Consider the following 20178-nt stretch of genomic DNA (forward strand, 5'->3'; position numbering starts at 1 on the left):
GTAGTATTAATCTCCTGGGGAGGAGTAGATATCTGTAGTATTAATCTCCTGGGGAGGAGTAGATATCTGTAGTATTCATCTCCTGGGGAGGAGTAGATATCTGTAGTATTCATCTCCTGGGGAGGAGTAGATATCTGTAGTATTAATCTCCTGGGGAGGAGTAGATATCTGTAGTATTCATCTCCTGGGGAGGAGTAGATATCTGTAGTATTCATCTCCTGGGGAGGAGTAGATATCTGTAGTATTCATCTCCTGGGGAGGAGTAGATATCTGTAGTATTCATCTCCTGGGGAGCTGGAGGAGTAGATATCTGTAGTATTAATCTCCTGGGGAGATGGAGGAGTAGATATCTGTAGTATTAATCTCCTGTGTTTTATAGGGAGGAAGCTGTGATCTCTCTCACCAGCCCCTGTGTTTCACTGGCAGGAAGCTGTGCACCTTGTGATGCCCAGCCTTGTGTAACATTGTTGCGGTGGAGAGGGTTGCAACGCTGTGAGAACTGCTGTAGTTTTGGTTAGCGTTCAGTATGCACACTGCAGTGCGCTTTTCCTGCTTCCTCTAACTAACCGGCTGATTGATTGCCTCCGTACGAGAGAGAGAGAAGCATTAGGTTAACACCGTTATGGTGTGAGAGTTGGGCTGGTAATCTGCCTCAGGGGAATTATACTGAACAAATGGTATCCACAAATTAATCTGCCCCAGGGGAATTATACTGAACAAATGGTATCCACAAATTAATCTGCCTCAGGGGAATTATACTGAACAATAATATCAACTCAACAATTTCAATGATTTTACTGAATTACAGTTTATATAATGAAATCAGTCAATTGAAATAAATAAATTAAGCCCTAATCTATGGATTTCGCATGACTGGGAAGGGCCACAGCCATGAGGAGCCAGGCCCAGCCTGGGAGGGTATAGGAGCCAGGCCCAGCCTGGGAGGGTATAAGGCCCACTCACTGGGGAGCCAGGCCCAGCCTGGGAGGGTATAGGAGCCAGGCCCAGCCTGGGAGGGTATAAGGCCCACTCACTGGGGAGCCAGGCCCAGCCTGGGAGGGTATAGGAGCCAGGCCCAGCCTGGGAGGGTATAAGGCCCACTCACTGGGGAGCCATGTCCAGCCTGGGAGGGTATAGGAGCCAGGCCCAGCCATGGGTGGGCCTGGGAGGGTATAAGGCCCACTCACTGGGGAGCCATGCCCAGCCTGGGAGGGTATAGGAGCCAGGCCCAGCCTGGGAGGGTATAGGAGCCAGGCCCAGCCTGGGAGGGTATAGGAGCCAGGCCCAGCCTGGGGGGGGTATAGGCCCACTCACTGGGGAGCCTGGCCCAGCATATCAGAATAGGTTTTCCCCACAAAACGACTTTATTACAGACAGAATTACTCCTCAGTTTCGTGGCTCCCGAGTGGCGCAGCGGTCTAAGGCACTGTGTCTCAGTGCTAGAGGCGTCAATACAGACCCTGGTTTGATTCCAGGCTGTATCACAACCGGCCGTGATTGGGAGTCCCATAGGGCGGCGCACAATTGGCCAAGCGTCGTTAGGGTTTGGCCGGAGTAGGTTGGACGTACTGCCAAATTCTTTAAAACAACGTTGGAAGTGGCTTATGGTAGAGAAATGAACATTATATTATCTTGCAGCATCGCTGGTGGACATTCCTGAAGTCAGCATGCCACTCTGCCTCAACTTGAAACATCTGTGGTATTGTGTTGTGTGAGACAACTGCACATTTTAGTGACCTTTTTATTGTCCCCAGCACAAGGTGCACCTGTGTAATGGTCATGCTGTTTAATCAGTTTCTTGATATGCCACACCTGTCAGGTGGAGGGATTATCTTGACAAAGGAGAAATGCTCACTAACAGGGATGTAAACAAATGTATGTACAACAATTGAGAGAAATACATTTTTTTCATTCCTGGGATCTTTTAATTTAGCTCATGAAACAAGGGACCAACACTTTACATGTTGCGTTTTTATATGTTAGTTCAATGTAGATAATGGGCCATTGGCAAAATGCCGAAGTATTCCTTTAAACGGAACTAGTCCAGGACTAGGTTAGCTTTGTACCGGATCAAATGGGTCAGAAGTGAAACCAAAGCCTTGTTTTTTTTTCATGTAACCATGGTAACGTTACAGCTGACCCTGTTTATGACAGTAGCTTCAGAGAGTCTCAGGTTAGTTTAAGTCGTGATGAGACACTTCATCTTCTGAGATTTCATTTTGTTGGAGCGGTCCCAAATCACACTCCTCTCTCAATGTCCTTACCCCCTCTCTGCTAAAAATCCCTCAGCCCTCACAGGAAGACGAAAAACTGGCGCTCCAAATTTGCTCTTTTTATTTATTTTATTATTTTTTTTAAGAATTATCTACTTTAGTGACTATGTACCATTTGGTTTTGAAGTAGGATATTGTAAGAAGCTTCAACATTTCAACATTTTGTAGGCTATTAAACCTGATTTTTATATGTTTTTAACCTTTTTTATTTAACTAGGCAAGTCAGTTAAGAACAAATTATTATTTACAATGACGGACTACCAAAAGGCCTCCTGTGGGGACGGGGATTAAAAATAAAATACAGGACAAAACATTACATTACAACAAGAGAGACAACACAACACTACATAAAGAGAGACCTAAGACAACAACATAGCAAGGCAGCAACACATAACAGCATGGAAGCAACACATGGCAGCAGCACAACATGGCAGCAGCACAACATGGTAACAGAACAAAACATGGTACAAACATTATTGGCCACAGACAACAGCACAAAGGGCAAGAAGGTAGAGATAACAATACATCACACAAAGCAGCCACAACTGTCAGTAAGAGTGTCCATGATTGAGTCTTTGAATGAAGAGATGGAGATAAAACTGTCCAGTTTGAGTGTTTGTTGCAGCTCGTTCCAGTCGCTAGCTGCAGCGAACTGAGAAGAGGAGCGACCCAGGGATGTGTGTGTTTTGGGGACCTTTAACAGAATGTGACTGGCAGAACGGGTGTTGTATGTGGAGGATGATGGCTGCAGTAGATATCTCAGGGGGGAGTGAACGGGTGTTGTATGTGGAGGATGATGGCTGCAGTAGATATCTCAGATAGGGGGGAGTGAACGGGTGCTGTATGGGGAGGATGATGGCTGCAGTAGATATCTCAGATAGGGGGGAGTGAACGGGTGTTGTATGTGGAGGATGAGGGCTGCAGTAGATATCTCAGATAGGAGGGAGTGAACGGGTGTTGTATGTGGAGGATGATGGCTGCAGTAGATATCTCAGATAGGGTGGAGGGGGGAGTGAGGCCTAAGAGGGTTTTATAAATAAGCATCAACCAGTGGGTCTTGCGACGGGTATACAGAGAAGACCAGTTTACTGAGTATAGAGTGCAGTGATGTCCTATAAGGAGCGTTGGTGCCAAATCTGATGTCTGAATGGTAAAGAACATCTATCCGCTCGAGCGCACCCTTACCTGCCGATCTATAAATTACGTCTCCGTAATCTAGCATGGGTAGGAGGGTTATCTGATTCAGGGTTAGTTTGGTAGCTGGTATACGGCCACTGGGTTAGCATGGTTATCTGATTCAGGGTTAGTTTGGTAGCTGGTATACGGCCACTGGGTTAGCATGGGTTAGCATGGTTATCTGATTCAGGGTTAGTTTGGTAGCTGGTATACGGCCACTGGGTTAGCATGGGTTAGCATGGTCATCTGATTCAGGGGTAGTTGGTAGCTGGTATACGGCCACTGGGTTAGCATGGGTTAGCATGGTCATCTGATTCAGGGTTAGTTTGGTAGCTGGTATACGGCCACTGGGTTAGCATGGGTTAGCATGGTCATCTGATTCAGGGTTAGTTTGGTAGCTGGTATACGGCCACTGGGTTAGCATGGGTTAGCATGGTTATCTGATTCAGGGTTAGTTTGGTAGCTGGTATACGGCCACTGGGTTAGCATGGGTTAGCATGGTCATCTGATTCAGGGTTAGTTTGGTAGCTGGTATACGGCCACTGGGTTAGCATGGGTTAGCATGGTTATCTGATTCAGGGTTAGTTTGGTAGCTGGTATACGGCCACTGGGTTAGCATGGTCATCTGATTCAGGGTTAGTTTGGTAGCTGGTATACGGCCACTGGGTTAGCATGGGTTAGCATGGTCATCTGATTCAGGGTTAGTTTGGTAGCTGGTATACGGCCACTGGGTTAGCATGGTCATCTGATTCAGGGTTAGTTTGGTAGCTGGTATACGGCCACTGGGTTAGCATGGGTTAGCATGGTCATCTGATTCAGGGTTAGTTTGGTAGCTGGTATACGGCCACTGGGTTAGCATGGTTATCTGATTCAGGGTTAGTTTGGTAGCTGGTATACGGCCACTGGGTTAGCATGGGTAGCATGGTCATCTGATTCAGGGTTAGTTTGGTAGCTGGTATGTGGCCACTGGGTTAAACATTCTCTAGTCTATTGATGATCAGATATCTCAGTTGATTCTGTTCACATTTTACAGTTGATAGACAACTTTAGCACAGTTACAGACTTTGACATATTTACCGGACCCATATTCGTTGGGTGCATAACCTATTAGGGCGTCCACCCACACGGTGCTCAGAATAACAGAAATCACATTTTAGATAATGGTAAATCATATTAACAAAACATGTAAGTCAAGAATGCAACGATGTTTTGGTCTTCCTTATCGAATTCACTTTGAACAGTCCACATGTTTCCTTCCGCCAACAAGATGACAAACAAACAGTAAAATCACTAGTACCCTCCATCAAAATCTGACTTTATTGTCCCCAACTTTAACACATCAGACTGTTTAACAACAGCTAGAGTCCTCCATAGTAGATCAGCTTTTCAAGAAAGAAATCGCCTATTCCGAACAGACTGTGTGACAGTTGTGGGACGATTAATCCCAAATTCATACAACCAGTAGGTCCTAGGCTACTTAAAAAAAAAATGTTAAGTCTGATTCAACCGATCAGAACTTGAGCTTAAAATGTTGATGGACTATTATTTGGCCACTTAATAAGTGCAGCATTGTACACGAGGCAGTAGGCTACGGCTACTTGCAGCTGTTCCTTCCGTAATGCAATTAGCCGAAAACACGGTTGTCAAAAGCGCACTGCATGTGATTTGGTTTCATGAAAACACATCCGTTAGACATTTAGAGAGAGGAGAGATCTAAAGATGTAACAACTAGCATGGGATGCTAATATGACTAGGATTATCAACAACTAGCATGGCATGCTAATATGAGTAGGATTATCAACAACTAGCATGGCTTGCTAATATGACTAGGATTATCAACAACTAGCATGGGATGCTAATATAACTAGGATTATCATCAACTAGCATGGGATGCTAATATGACAAGGTTAGTGTCTTTTGGCTATTAGAATATACTTTCTTTCATTGTCCCAGTAATTGCCTCCACGGATATGGTCTGGTTTTTGGCCCGGCTATTTTGAAGCAAGATAAGACATGCCTCGTAGTAAAACGATCAGGTTTCCAACAATTTTAAGTATATGTTTTCAAAATGCATACTGCCTCCAGCTCATTGCAGAGTGGTGTGTGAGGCGCTGAGGAAGCCAGACTTCCGTTGACAATGCATTTGCTGTTGCAGATGCTGTAGCATCAGCTCTTGCACTTTGTGACAGGTTAATTCCACTAAATGTTGCGTATTAACCGTCCATCAATGAAGAGGTTAAACATTTTCTCAATGGGAATTTTTTTTCTTCTCCCTGACAATTAGCCATAAATACATTTCTTGATCTGCTTTTCAACAAAAAATATGTATTGGCCAACAGCCGGCTGTTACCGCCTAACGGACACCCTGTGTCCTTTATGAAATGACCTTTTTGTTAGTGTAAAAATGACCCAAATACAGCTACCAAAACCAATGGTGAACCTGAACAATCTTAAATACAACTACCAAAACCAATGGTGAACCTGAACAATCTTAAATACAACTACCAAAACCAATGGTGAACCTGAACAACTACCAAAACCAATGGTGAACCTGAACAATCTTAAATACAACTACCAAAACCAATGGTGAACCGGACCAACTACCAAAACCAATGGTGAACCGGAACAACTACCAAAACCAATGGTGAACCTGACCAATGAATGAATGATTTGAAAACCCTCATCAGTAGTTGCGCAAAACATACATTTATACAGCGGGTTTAGTAACAATGACCCAGCAAATTACATAGGCTTTATTAGTTGATTGACAACCTATGATTTGACATTGCGAAAGCCATTTTAGAAACATCTGAATGCTGAAGGAGCATGTGCAGATATATCTTATTAGAACAGGGATAGGCCTACCTCTCGTTGGCGCACTGTCCGCACAGTTATCTGCCAGTCACACAGGTCCCCAGGTCCAAGATGACAGAACTTAACCGTGTCTCTTCTTCTCTCTCTCCCCAGGTCCCCAGGTCCAAGGTGACAGAACTAAGCCGTGTCTCTTCTTCTCTCTCTCCCCAGGTCCCCAGGTCCAAGATGACAGAACTAAGCCGTGTCTCTTCTTCTCTCTCACCCCAGGTCCAAGATGACAGAACTTAACCGTGTATCTTCTTCTCTCTCTCCCCAGGTCCCCAGGTCCAAGATGACAGAACTTAACCGTATATCTTCTTCTCTCTCCTCAGGTCCCCAGGTCCAAGATGACAGAACTAAACCGTATATCTTCTTCTCTCTCCCCAGGTCCCCAGGTCCAAGATGACAGAACTAAACCGTATATCTTCTTCTCTCTCCCCAGGTCCCCAGGTCCAAGATGACGGAAGAGGTGATTGTCATCGCCAAGTTTGACTACCTGGCTCAGCAGGACCAGGAGTTGGACATTAAGAAGAACGAGCGTCTGTGGCTGCTGGACGACAGTAAGTCCTGGTGGAGGGTCCGTAACGCCACCAACAAGACCGGCTTCGTACCCTCCAACTACGTCGAGAGGAAGAACAGCGCCAGGAAGGCATCCATCGTCAAGAACCTCAAAGACACACTAGGTCAGGAACTGTCTTAACCTCAGTCACACTAGGTCAGAAACTGTCTTAACCTCAGTCACACTAGGTCAGAAACTGTCCTAACCTCAACCTCAGTCACACTAGGTCAGAAACTGTCCTAACCCTAACATGAGTATATTTGTATATAATAGAATGAGAATCACAATACATATAATGGGCATAAGTTGAGTGATGTAGAGAAAAGGGGAGGAGCTAGAGGTGAGTGATGTAGAGAAAAGGGGAGGTGCTAGAGGTGAGTGATGGGGAGGTGCTAGAGGTGAGTGATGGGGAGGTGCTAGAGGTGAGTGATGGGGAGGTGCTAGAGGTGAGTGATTTGGAGGTGCTAGAGGTGAGTGATGGGGAGGTGAGTGATGGGGAGGTGCTAGAGGTGAGTGATGGGGAGGTGCTAGAGGTGAGTGATGGGGAGGTGCTAGAGGTGAGTGATGGGGAGGTGCTAGAGGTGAGTGATGGGGAGGTGCTAGAGGTGAGTGATGGGGAGGTGCTAGAGGTGAGTGATGGGGAGGTGCTAGAGGTGAGTGATGGGGAGGTGCTAGAGGTGAGTGATGGGGAGGTGCTAGAGGTGAGTGATTTGGAGGTGCTAGAGGTGAGTGATGGGGAGGTGCTAGAGGTGAGTGATTTGGAGGTGCTAGAGGTGAGTGATTTGGAGGTGCTAGAGGTGAGTGATGGGGAGGTGCTAGAGGTGAGTGATGGGGAGGTGCTAGAGGTGAGTGATGGGGAGGTGCTAGAGGTGAGTGATGGGGAGGTGCTAGAGGTGAGTGATGGGGAGGTGCTAGAGGTGAGTGATGGGGAGGTGCTAGAGGTGAGTGATGGGGAGGTGCTAGAGGTGAGTGATGGGGAGGTGCTAGAGGTGAGTGATGGGGAGGTGCTAGAGGTGAGTGATGGGGAGGTGCTAGAGGTGAGGTGCTAGAGGTGAGTGATGGGGAGGTGCTAGAGGTGAGTGATGGGGAGAAAAGGGGAGGTGCTAGAGGTGAGTGACACAGAGAGAAAGTCATGGTAAATTTAGACTTTTTCTCATCAAATGCAACGATAACAAAATGTTTTAATAGACAGTTACTTTACATTATGCAGCAAGGCTATAGAATTCCCCCCCAGTGCTATGTAAGACCTGATTTATAAAGTAAGCTATTTCATGTAATATATACAGGACATGTATGGTTGATATTTTGAATTGCAACCTGTCAAAATAGGATCCAGAATGATCAGGTGGATTTTGTCTGTTCAGAGAATTTGGCAACATCTTTGTGCATATTGGCCTGTAGCCTGTTATTCACCACCTGAGGAAGTGGGAACTAGGAACAGGAAGTGGGAACTAGGAACAGGAAGTGGGAACTAGGGATGCAGATTTCAGTCCATTTTTCTGCTGACTAATCGGTCAATAAACGTTACATTTTTTTTCCCAACAACAAAATGACTCAACCACTGGAAAATACTATGCTGCATTGAGATTAATGGACCTTATGTATTGTGCTTCTCATGATACCGTATGCATTGTGATTTCCATTATATTTTTTGGGGGAAACCTGGCCCTGACCTGTGGGTTTTATTTTCCTCCCTGGTCATAGGTCTAAGCGATGTCAAAATATGTAGAATTTCAGGAAATTAGCTTTAAAACAGTATAATTTTCCTGGGGGGGACCTCCAGACCCCCTGTCTAGGGGTTGTACCGGGGGGCAATGAAATTCACATAGCAAATCTCACTCCAAGCTTTTTTGAAAAGTTGGCAGCCCCTAGATGCATAGTAATAATTTTATATTAAGCTGATTATAGCAGTAGGCAGACTACAATAGTCATGTAAACACTTTACTCTGCTTATCTTAATTGTCTTAAGGTCAAAATCAAGGTAAGCATACGTCAATTAAAAGACCAGATTTTCTCAGCAATCTTTTGAATAATTATGTTTTTTTTTTTTTTGTTATTTGCTGTGCAATGAAAGCACATGTTTTACTCCAGTACCAGCTTTTTGACGAGCTGCTCTCATGCTGTCTGACAGTTGATGGGCCATTCTGCTCCTTAAACTGGGTTCTGTTTGCTGTGTGGTTGTGATGAAGACTAACAAAAATAGACACGCGTTAATTTCATTCCACAAAATTATGCAAAATAACCTGTAGACCAATATGAATCACTGGTCAACATTTTCGGTGTCTAACCGGTTAACCATTAACATCCTTAGTGGGAACTCAAAACATCTCTAAATATAATATTGTTGCTATATAGCCATGTAGGCTAATTTATCTGCCAGGGAAATCTGACCATAACTATATTCTCCTGATTCCTGCTTACAAGCAAAAACTACTCATTGGCGGCAGCTTTGGCTTTTAGCTCAGTGTGGATGTTGCCTGTAATCCATGGCTTCTGGTTGGGAAATGTACGTACGGTCACTGTGGGGACGACGTCGTCGATGCACTTATTGACGAAGCCGGTGATGGCTTGAGGTGGTATACTCCTCAATATACTCCTCAATGACATTGGATGAATCCCGGAACATATTCCAGTCTGCGAGCGAACAGTCCTGTAGCATCCGCGTCATCTGACCACTTCCTTATTGAGCGAGTCACTGGTACTTCCTGCTTTTAGTTTTTGCTTGTAAGCAGGAATCAGGAGGATAGAATTATGGTCAGATTCGCCAAATGCAGGGCGAGGGAGATGTTTGTCTTTGTGTGTGGAGTAAAGGTGGTCTCAAGTTTTTTTTTTTTTTTTTTCCTCTGGTTGCACATGCCGGTAGAAATGAGGTCAAATGGATTTGTTTGCCTGCGTTAAAGTCGCCGGCCACTAGGAGCGCTGCTTCTGCATTAGCATTTTCTTGTTTGCTTATGGCCTTATAGAGTTGGTTGAGAGCAGTCTTAGTGCCAGCATCGGTCTATGGTGGTAAATAGACAGCTACAAATAATATAGATGAGAACTCTTGGTAGATAGTGTGGTCTACAGCTTATCATGAGGTACTCTACCTCAGGCGAGCAATACCTCGAGACTTCTTTAATATTAGACATCGCGCACCAGCAGTTATTGACAAATAGACACACACCAACTTTTCTTCACGCTGATGAAGGGGATTTGCGCCTTGTCTCGACAAAGCAGTATATCCTTTGCGCCGGACTCGTTAAATAAAAAGTCTTTGTCCAGTTAGAGGTGAGTAATCGCTGTTCTGATGTCCACAAGCACTTTTCGGGTCATAAGAGCAGGTAGCAACAACTTTATGTACAAAATGAGTTACAAACAATGCAAAAAAACAAACAAATGGCGCTGTTGGTTAGGAGCCCGTAAAACGGCAACCCCTCCAGCACCATTCTCTAATGACTCATGCCAGAAACCCTAGACCCACTCCAATTCTCAAACCGCCCCAACAGATGACACAATCTCTATTGCACTCCACACTGCCCTTTCCCACCTGGACAAAAGGAACGCCTATATGAGAATGCTATTAATTGACTACAGCTCAGCGTTCAACACCATAGTGCCCTCATCACTAAGCTAAGGACCCTGGGACTAAACACCTCCCTCTGCAACTGGATCCTGGACTTCCTGACGGGCCGCCCCCAGGTGGTAAGGGTAGGCAACAACACATCTGCCATGCTGATCCTCAACACGGGGGCCCCTCAGGGCTACGTGCTTAGTCTCCTCCTGTACTCCCTGTTCACCTACGAATGCGTGGCCAAGCACCACTCCCAACACCATCATTAAGTTTGCTGACAACACAACAGTGTTAGGCCTGATCACTGACAATGATGACACCGCCTATAGGTAGGAGGTCCAAGTGTGCAAGGACCAACAACCTCTCCCTCAATGTGAGCAAGACATAGGAGCTGATTGTGGACTACAGGAAAAGGAGGGCTGAACAGTCCCCAATTAACATCAACGGGGCTGAAATTTAGCGGGTCGAGAGTTTCAAGTTCCTTGGTGTCCACATCACCAACAAACTATCATGGTCCAAACACACCAAGACAGTCGTGAAGAGGGCACAACAAACACCTTTTCCCCCCTCAGGAAACCGCAAAGATTTGTCATGGGTCCCCAGATCCTCGAAAGGTTCTACAGCTGCACCATCGAGACATCCTGACCGGTTGCATCACCGCCTGGTATTGCAACTGCTTGGCAGTTGCAATACCATTACTAACCTTTATTTAACTAGGCAAGTCAGTTAAGAACAAATTCTAATTTTCAATGACAGCCTACCGGGGAACAGTGGGTTAAACTGCCTTGTTCAGGGGCAGAACGACAGATTTGTACCTTGTCAGCTCAGGAATTCGTTCTTGCAACCTTTCGGTTACTGGCCCAATGCTCTAACCACTTGGCTATCTGCCGCCCCAGTACATCACTGGGGCCAAGCATCCTGCCATCCAGGACCTATATGGTGGCGTCAGAGGAAGGCCCAAAAAACTGTCAAAGACTCCAGTCACCGAAGTCATAGACCACGGCAAGCGGTACCGAAGCGGTACCACGTTAAGTCTAAGTCCAAAATGCTCCTTAATGGCTTCTACCCCCAAGCCATAATACTGCTGAACAATTAATCAAATGGCCACCGGACTATTTACATTGCTGCTACTCTCTGTTTATTATCTATGCATTTATACTTTACAAATTACCTGGACTAACCTGTACCGCTGCGCATTGACTCGGTACCGGACCCGGCTGTATACAGCCTCATTACTAACCTGTACCACCGCACATTGACTCGGTACCGGACCCGGCTGTATACAGCCTCATTACTAACCTGTACCGCCGCACATTGACTCGGTCCCGGCTGTATACAGCCTCATTACTAACCTGTACCGCCGCACATTGACTCGGTACCGGGCCCGGCTGTATACAGCCTCATTACTAACCTGTACCGCTGCACATTGACTCGGTACCGGACCCGGCTGTATACAGCATCATTACTAACCTGTACCGCCGCACATTGACTCGGTACCGGGCCCGGCTGTATACAGCCTCATTACTAACCTGTACCGCCGCACATTGACTCGGTACCGGACCCGGCTGTATACAGCCTCATTACTAACCTGTACCACCGCACATTGACTCGGTACCGGACCCGGCTGTATACAGCCTCATTACTAACCTGTACCACCGCACATTGACTCGGTCCCGGCTGTATACAGCCTCATTACTAACCTGTACCGCCGCACATTGACTCGGTACCGGGCCCGGCTGTATACAGCCTCATTACTAACCTGTACCGCTGCACATTGACTCGGTACCGGACCCGGCTGTATACAGCCTCATTACTAACCTGTACCACCGCACATTGACTCGGTACCGGACCCGGCTGTATACAGCCTCATTACTAACCTGTACCACCGCACATTGACTCGGTCCCGGCTGTATACAGCCTCATTACTAACCTGTACCGCCGCACATTGACTCGGTACCGGGCCCGGCTGTATACAGCCTCATTACTAACCTGTACCGCTGCACATTGACTCGGTACCGGACCCGGCTGTATACAGCCTCATTACTAACCTGTACCACCGCACATTGACTCGGTACCGGACCCGGCTGTATACAGCCTCATTACTAACCTGTACCACCGCACATTGACTCGGTCCCGGCTGTATACAGCCTCATTACTAACCTGTACCGCTGCGCATTGACTCGGTACCGGACCCGGCTGTATACAGCCTCATTACTAACCTGTACCGCTGCACATTGACTCGGTACCGGGCCCGGCTGTATACAGCCTCATTACTAACCTGTACCACCGCACATTGACTCGGTACCGGACCCGGCTGTATACAGCCTCATTACTAACCTGTACCACCGCACATTGACTCGGTCCCGGCTGTATACAGCCTCATTATTAACCTGTACCGCTGCACATTGACTCGGTACCGGACCCGGCTGTATACAGCCTCATTACTAACCTGTACCACCGCACATTGACTCGGTACCGGACCCGGCTGTATACAGCCTCATTACTAACCTGTACCACCGCACATTGACTCGGTCCCGGCTGTATACAGCCTCATTACTAACCTGTACCGCCGCACATTGACTCGGTACCGGGCCCGGCTGTATACAGCCTCATTACTAACCTGTACCGCTGCACATTGACTCGGTACCGGACCCGGCTGTATACAGCCTCATTACTAACCTGTACCGCTGCACATTGACTCGGTACCGGGCCCGGCTGTATACAGCCTCATTACTAACCTGTACCGCCGCACATTGACTCGTTGCCGGACCCGGCTGTATACAGCCTCATTACTAACCTGTACCACCGCACATTGACTCGGTCCCGGCTGTATACAGCCTCATTACTAACCTGTACCGCCGCACATTGACTCGGTACCGGGCCCGGCTGTATACAGCCTCATTACTAACCTGTACCGCTGCACATTGACTTGGTACCGGACCCGGCTGTATACAGCCTCATTACTAACCTGTACCGCCGCACATTGACTCGGTACCGGACCCGGCTGTATACAGCCTCATTACTAACCTGTACCGCTGCACATTGACTCGGTACCGGGCCCGGCTGTATACAGCCTCATTACTAACCTGTACCGCCGCACATTGACTCGTTGCCGGACCCGGCTGTATACAGCCTCATTACTAACCTGTACCACCGCACATTGACTCGGTCCCGGCTGTATACAGCCTCATTACTAACCTGTACCGCCGCACATTGACTCGGTACCGGGCCCGGCTGTATACAGCCTCATTACTAACCTGTACCGCTGCACATTGACTCGGTACCGGACCCGGCTGTATACAGCCTCATTACTAACCTGTACCGCCGCACATTGACTCGGTACCGGACCCGGCTGTATACAGCCTCATTACTAACCTGTACCACCGCACATTGACTCGGTCCCGGCTGTATACAGCCTCATTACTAACCTGTACCGCTGCACATTGACTCGGTACCGGACCCGGCTGTATACAGCCTCATTACTAACCTGTACCGCTGCACATTGACTCGGTACCGGACCCGGCTGTATACAGCCTCATTACTAACCTGTACCGCCGCACATTGACTCGGTACCGGACCCGGCTGTATACAGCCTCATTACTAACCTGTACCACCGCACATTGACTCGGTACCGGACCCGGCTGTATACAGCCTCATTACTAACCTGTACCGCTGCACATTGACTCGGTACCCCCTCTCTCTCGCTCCCCCTCTCTCTCGCTCCCCCTCTCTCTCGCTCCCCCTCTCTCTCGCTCCCCCTCTCACCCCTCGCTCTCCTCTCTCTCCCCTCTCGCACTCTCCCCTCTCTCCCCCCTCTCTCTCTCGCTCCCCCCTCTCTCTCCTCTTTCTCCTCTCTCTCGCTCCCCTCTCTCCCTCTCTCTCCCCGCTCCCCCTCTCTCGCTCCCCCTCTCTCTCCTCTCTCTCTCGCTCCCCTCTCTCCCTCTCTCTCCCCCTGTGTGTCCTCCCTCTGAGAAGTCTGTACTGGGCTCAGCAGGCAGTTAGCTGAAGCCTCTCTCCTTGCTCTCTATTGGCTGTGTCAGGTCACATGTCCAGGGAGTGGGCTGCCTGTCCTGTTCCTCTCTCTGGTTGTTCACAGAGAATAATGCTGTAGTGGAGAGAGAGAGAGGCCGGGAGAGAGAGAGGACGCGAGAGAGGCCAGGGGCGAGAGAGAGAGGGAGAGAGAGGCCGGGGGAGAGAGAGGACGCGAGAGAGGCCAGGGGCGAGAGAGAGGGAGAGAGAGAAAGGGAGCGCCCAAAATGAACATGGCTAACCTCTTCAAGCACTTTTTCCGTGAGTTTTAGCATTTATGGTCTTACCCAGATACTCTGGCTTTCTGGACAAATGTTTTCGGTGTGATTTTTACTTAGAAAAAGCTAAAGCTGTTTTGAGAGTTTTTGAAGTTCATTATTTGTTTTCCCTCCCAGAGTTTGGTTCTCAGTTATGTCGTTCCTGTCTCTCTGATTTCTGTCTGGTTTAGGGACTTTTACACAGTGTGAGAGAGCAGCAGTGTGGTGTATTAGGTCATTCATATATAGTTAGTTGGTGCTGTCTGTTTTGTTTTTAACCGAGCTGGTAAAACGGGGCGGATATGAGTCGGAAAGCCTGATGCTAAAGCCTGGGATTGCAGCCTAACACACACACACACACGACCCTCTGTAATCCTACTTCATTTTTCTCTACTTGTACACTACACTGGAGTGGGCTGTAGTTTGTAGTCTAAAGTGGGCTGTAGTCTTGTGGGCTGTAGTTTGTAGTCTATAGTGGGCTGTAGTCTTGTGGGCTGTAGTTTGTAGTCTATAGTGGGCTGTAGTCTATAGTGGGCTGTAGTCTATAGTGGGCTGTAGTCTATAGTGGGCTGTAGTCTATAGTGGGCTGTAGTCTATAGTGGGCTGTAGTCTATAGTGGGCTGTAGTCTATAGTGGGCTGTAGTCTATAGTGGGCTGTAGTTTGTAGTCTATAGTGGGCTGTAGTCTTGTGGTCTATAGTGGGCTGTAGTCTTGTGGTCTATAGTGGGCTGTAGTCTTGTGGTCTATAGTGGGCTGTGGTCTTGTGGTCTATAGTGGGCTGTGGTCTTGTGGTCTATAGTGGGCTGTAGTCTATAGTGGGCTGTAGTCTATAGTGGGCTGTAGTCTTGTGGGCTGTAGTCTTGTGGGCTGTAGTCTATAGTGGGCTGTAGTCTATAGTGGGCTGTAGTCTTGTGGTCTGTAGTGCTGCAGTTTTACTGGATCGTTCTTATCCATGTTTTGGAACTGAACAGGAGTATTTGGGAAGATGACTAAGCAGTAAGCCAGGCTAGCGGGTTTCAGTCCGTAGAGTACATGTAATTTACGGGGGCTAGTCGTCTGACTCCCCTGTAGCCCAGGGAGGGTCCCTGCTTGGAGGGTCCCTGGTTTGTGGGACAGTCCTCCCGCTCCTCCTCTCCTCTCTTTACCCTCCCCTCTCCTCTCCTCCCCCTCTCCTCCCCTCCTCTCCCTCCCCTCCCCTCTCTTTACCCTCCCCTCTCTTTACCCTCCCCTCCTCTCTCTTTACCCTCCCCTCCTCTCTCTTTACCCTCCCCCCTCCTCTCTCTTTACCCTCCTCTCTCTTTACCCTCCCCTCCTCTCTCTTTACCCTCCTCTCTCTTTACCCTCCTCTCTCTTTACCCTCCTCTCTCTTTACCCTACCCTCCCCTCTCTTTACCCTCCCCTCCCCTCTCTTTACCCTCCCCTCCCCTCTCTTTACCCTCCCCTCCCCTCTCTTTACCCTCCCCTCCCCTCTCTTTACCCTCCCCTCCCCTCTCTTTACCCTCCCCTCCCCTCTTTACCCTCCCCTCTCTTACCCTCCCCTCCCCTCTCTTTACCCTCCCCTCTCTTTACCCTCCCCTCCTCTCTCTTTACCCTCGTCTCCTCTCCTCTCTCTCTACCCTCGTCTCCTCTCCTCTCTCTCTACCCTCGTCTCCTCTCTCTCTACCCTCGTCTCCTCTCCTCTCTCTTTACCCTCGTCTCCTCTCCTCTCTCTCTACCCTCGTCTCCTCTCCTCTCTCTCTACCCTCGTCTCCTCTCCTCTCTCTTTACCCTCGTCTCCTCTCCTCTCTCTTTACCCTCGTCTCCTCTCCTCTCTCTTTACCCTCGTCTCCTCACTGCTACAATTCTTCTTCAAAGGGCCTGGTGGTTTAGTAATCCCACACTTTACTGTAGAGCAGTAACTGCTCTACCTCCTCTCTCTGTGGTGTGTGAGAGAGAGAGCAAGCTGGTTGGGCCTAGTTGTGGTACAGATACAGGCTAGATTTTTGATGAGAGGAGCTCTTTAAAACCTTACATACCTGCTAACTAAACTATCAGAACTTTTAGGTGGTTAAACTTTACAATCATTAGGAGCCTGGTTCTCTCTCTTTCTGTTTTCCTCCCCCCACCCTCTTTCTCCCTTTCTGTTTTCCTCCCCCCCTCTCCCTACCCTCTCCTTCTCCCTTTCTGTTTTCCTCCCCCCCTCTCCCTACCCTCTCCTTCTCCCTTTCTGTTTTCCTCCCCCCCTCTCCCCACCCTCTCCTTCTCCCTTTCTGTTTTCCGCCCCCCCCTCTCCCCACCCTCTCCTTCTCCCTTTCTGTTTTCCTCCCCCCCTCTCCCTACCCTCTCCTTCTCCCTTTCTGTTTTCCTCCCCCCCTCTCCCTACCCTCTCCTTCTCCCTTTCTGTTTTCCTCCCCCCCTCTCCCTACCCTCCTCTCCCTTTCTGTTGACCCTGTCCTTTCCTCCCCCTCGTTCTCACCCTCCCTGTTTCTTGGTCTGCTGAGGAACATTCAGACGCTGCAGTTTGAAACGTCCATGATGTTTCTTCCAGTTATTGAATTATGATATATTAATTAATGTTTATTATTATATTCCAGCACCTATTAAAACTGTCTTATAACTGTTAAGGCCCTGTGGAATGATGAGGAATTTAAAAGCTGTATGGTGTAGGTTAACTTACTGTAAATTTGAGATTATGTGACTTAAACTGAACAAAAAGATAAATTACCATGTATGAATGATTTAACTCTTTCATTGAATCAGATGGCTCATTTACCACAAAACCTTTTGATGTTGTCAATTATATGAATGATTACTTCATTGGCAAAGTGGTCAAACTTAGGCAGGAAATGCCAACAACGAACAGTGAGTCATCATATTCATGCATCAAATAACTAATAATGAAAGAAAATCATTGTAATTTAGTATTTCATAAAGTTAGTGTGGGAGAGGTGGAACAATTATTGTTATCGATCAATAATGACAAACCTTCTGGCATTGACAACTTAGATGGAGAGCTACTGAGGATGGTATCTGACTCTATAGCCAATCCTATCTGTCATATCTTTAATCTGAGACTAGAGAAAAGTCTTTGTCCTCAGGCCTGGAGGGAAGCCAAAGTCATTCCGCTACCCAAGAGTGGTAAAGTGGCCTTTACTGGTTCTAACAGCCGACCCATCAGCTTTCTGACGACTCTTGGCAAACTTTTGAAAAAAATAGCCTTTACACCAAATACAATGCTCTTTCTCTGTAAACAAATGAACAACATACTTTCAGCATGCTTATAGAGAAGGGCACTCAACATGTACTGCACTGACACAAATGACTGATGATTGGTTGAAAGAATGACTGATGATTGGTTGAAAGACATTGATAAGAAGATGATTGTGGGAGCTGTACTGTTAGATTTCCGGATCAGCCTTTGATATTAATGTTGTTGTTAAAAAAACGTACGTGTAATGACTTTTCAACCTCAGCTCTGAATCCACAATATATCTATCTAATATAACTCAAAGGGTTTTCTTTAGTAGAAGCTTCTCTAATATTAAACATGTAAAGTGTGGTGTACTGCAGGGCAGCTCTCTTGGCCCTTTACATTTGTAAATTTGTATTAATGACCTGCTACTGGCATTAAACAAATTCTGTGTGTATATGTATGCTGACGAGCAACTACAGCTAGGTAAATTACTGCAACCCTAAACAAAGAGTGACTGGCTAGTCATAAACTAGTCCTGAACATTCTTAAAAGTATTGTGTTTGGTAAAAAAAAATCATTCCCTAAGTTCTAGACCTCAGCTGACTCTGAAAATGTCCACAAAGCATGTCCTGCAGGCTCTCTTCTCTTGATTACTGTCCAGTCAAAGTGCTGCAAGGAAAGACCTAGATAAGCTGCAGCTGGTCCAGAACAGAGCATCACGTCTTGCTCTTCATTGTAATCAGAGGGCTGATATAAATAGTATGCACGCCAGTCTCTCTTGGCGAGAGTTGAGGAGAGACTGACTGCATCACTTCTTCTTTTTATAAGAAACAATGTGTTAAATCCCAAATTGTTTGCATAGTCAACTTACACACACTTACCCCACCAGACATGCCACCAGGGGTCTTTTCACAGTCCCCAAATCCAGAACAAATGTAAGAAAGTGTACAGTATTATATAGAGTCATTACTGCATGGAACTTCCTTCCATCTCATATTGCTCAAATAAACAGCAAACCTGATATAAAAAAACAGATAAAGCAACACCTCACGGCACAACGCCTCTCCCCTATTGGACCCAGGTAGTTTGTGTGTATGTATTGATATGTAGGCTACATGTGCCTTTAAATGTTTTATTTTTTTTGTTCTGTCCTTGAGCTGTTCTTTTCTATTAATGTTATGTTTTGTGAGGACCCCAGGAAGAGTAGCTTCTGCTTTTTGCAACAGCTAATGGGATCCTAGTAAAAGACCAAATAACCTCATTCTCTCCCTCCCCCTCATTCTCCCTTTCTGTTTCCTGCCTTGTTCTCCCCAGCGAGGGAGCGGAAGCTCTAATTTGAGACACATTTCTCACGAGGAGCAGTAACAGGAAGTTAGGGGGAGGCAGATGGCCGGGTCTGTTGAAGAACAGCTTAGCTCCATAAACCTGATAGACACATAGTGGAAACATCCACACCACCATTTGGGGCGGCAGGTAGCCTAGTGGTTAGAGCGTTGGGCCAGTTACCGAAAGGTTGCTGGATTGAATCCCCGAGCTGACAAGGTAAAAATCTGTCGTTCTGCCCCTGAACAAGGCAGTTAACCCACTGTTCCCTGGTAGGCTGTCATTCTATATACGAATTTGTTCTTAACTGACTTGCCCTAGTTAAATAAAAAATATATAAAAATTGTCTGCTGGATAGATCACAACTACTGCATTAGTCTATAACCCTCGGATAAGTCTCTATGGGCTAACCCTAGGAGAAGTCTCTATGGGCTAACCCTTAGACAAGTTGATATAACCCTCGGAGAAGTCTCTATAGGCTAACCCTCGGATAAGTCTCTATAGGCTGACCCTAGGAGAAGTCTCTATGGGCTAACCCTTAGACAAGTTGCTATAACCCTAGGAGAAGTCTCTATGGGCTCTTAGACAAGTTGCTATAACCCTAGGAGAAGTCTCTATGGGCTAACCCTTAGACAAGTTGATATAACCCTAGGAGAAGTCTCTATGGGCTAACCCTTAGACAAGTTGATATAACCCTAGGAGAAGTCTCTATGGGCTAACCCTAGGAGAAGTCTCTATAGGCTAACCCTAGGAGAAGTCTCTATAGGCTAACCCTTAGACAAGTTGCTATAACCCTCGGAGAAGTCTCTATGGGCTAACCCTAGGATAAGTCTCTATAGGCTAACCCTTAGACAAGTTGCTATAACCCTCGGAGAAGTCTCTATGGGCTAACCCTAGGAGAAGTCTCTATGGGCTAACCCTTAGACAAGTTGCTATAACCCTAGGAGAAGTCTCTATGGGCTAACCCTAGGAGAAGTCTCTATGGG

The 20178-nt window shown here is 47.1% G+C and overlaps 1 protein-coding gene across 2 annotated transcripts in view; it reads left to right on the plus strand.

Moving 5' to 3' along the window:
- LOC115195312 (cytoplasmic protein NCK1) overlaps positions 1 to 20178 on the plus strand; it is a 57696-nt gene that overhangs the window by 16152 nt on the left and 21366 nt on the right. The window contains exon 2 of one of the 2 annotated variants that reach the window (XM_029755084.1): positions 6745 to 6985. In XM_029755084.1, coding sequence (XP_029610944.1) covers positions 6760 to 6985 — 226 coding nt within the window. In that variant the 5' untranslated portion in view covers positions 6745 to 6759. Of the gene's footprint in view, positions 1 to 6744; positions 6986 to 14556; positions 14702 to 20178 lie in introns of those variants that run through there. The other variant, XM_029755085.1, reaches the window with a different exon arrangement.

This window comes from Salmo trutta, chromosome 6, assembly GCF_901001165.1.
Source record: "Salmo trutta chromosome 6, fSalTru1.1, whole genome shotgun sequence".
In the NCBI taxonomy this organism is placed as follows: domain Eukaryota; kingdom Metazoa; phylum Chordata; class Actinopteri; order Salmoniformes; family Salmonidae; genus Salmo; species Salmo trutta.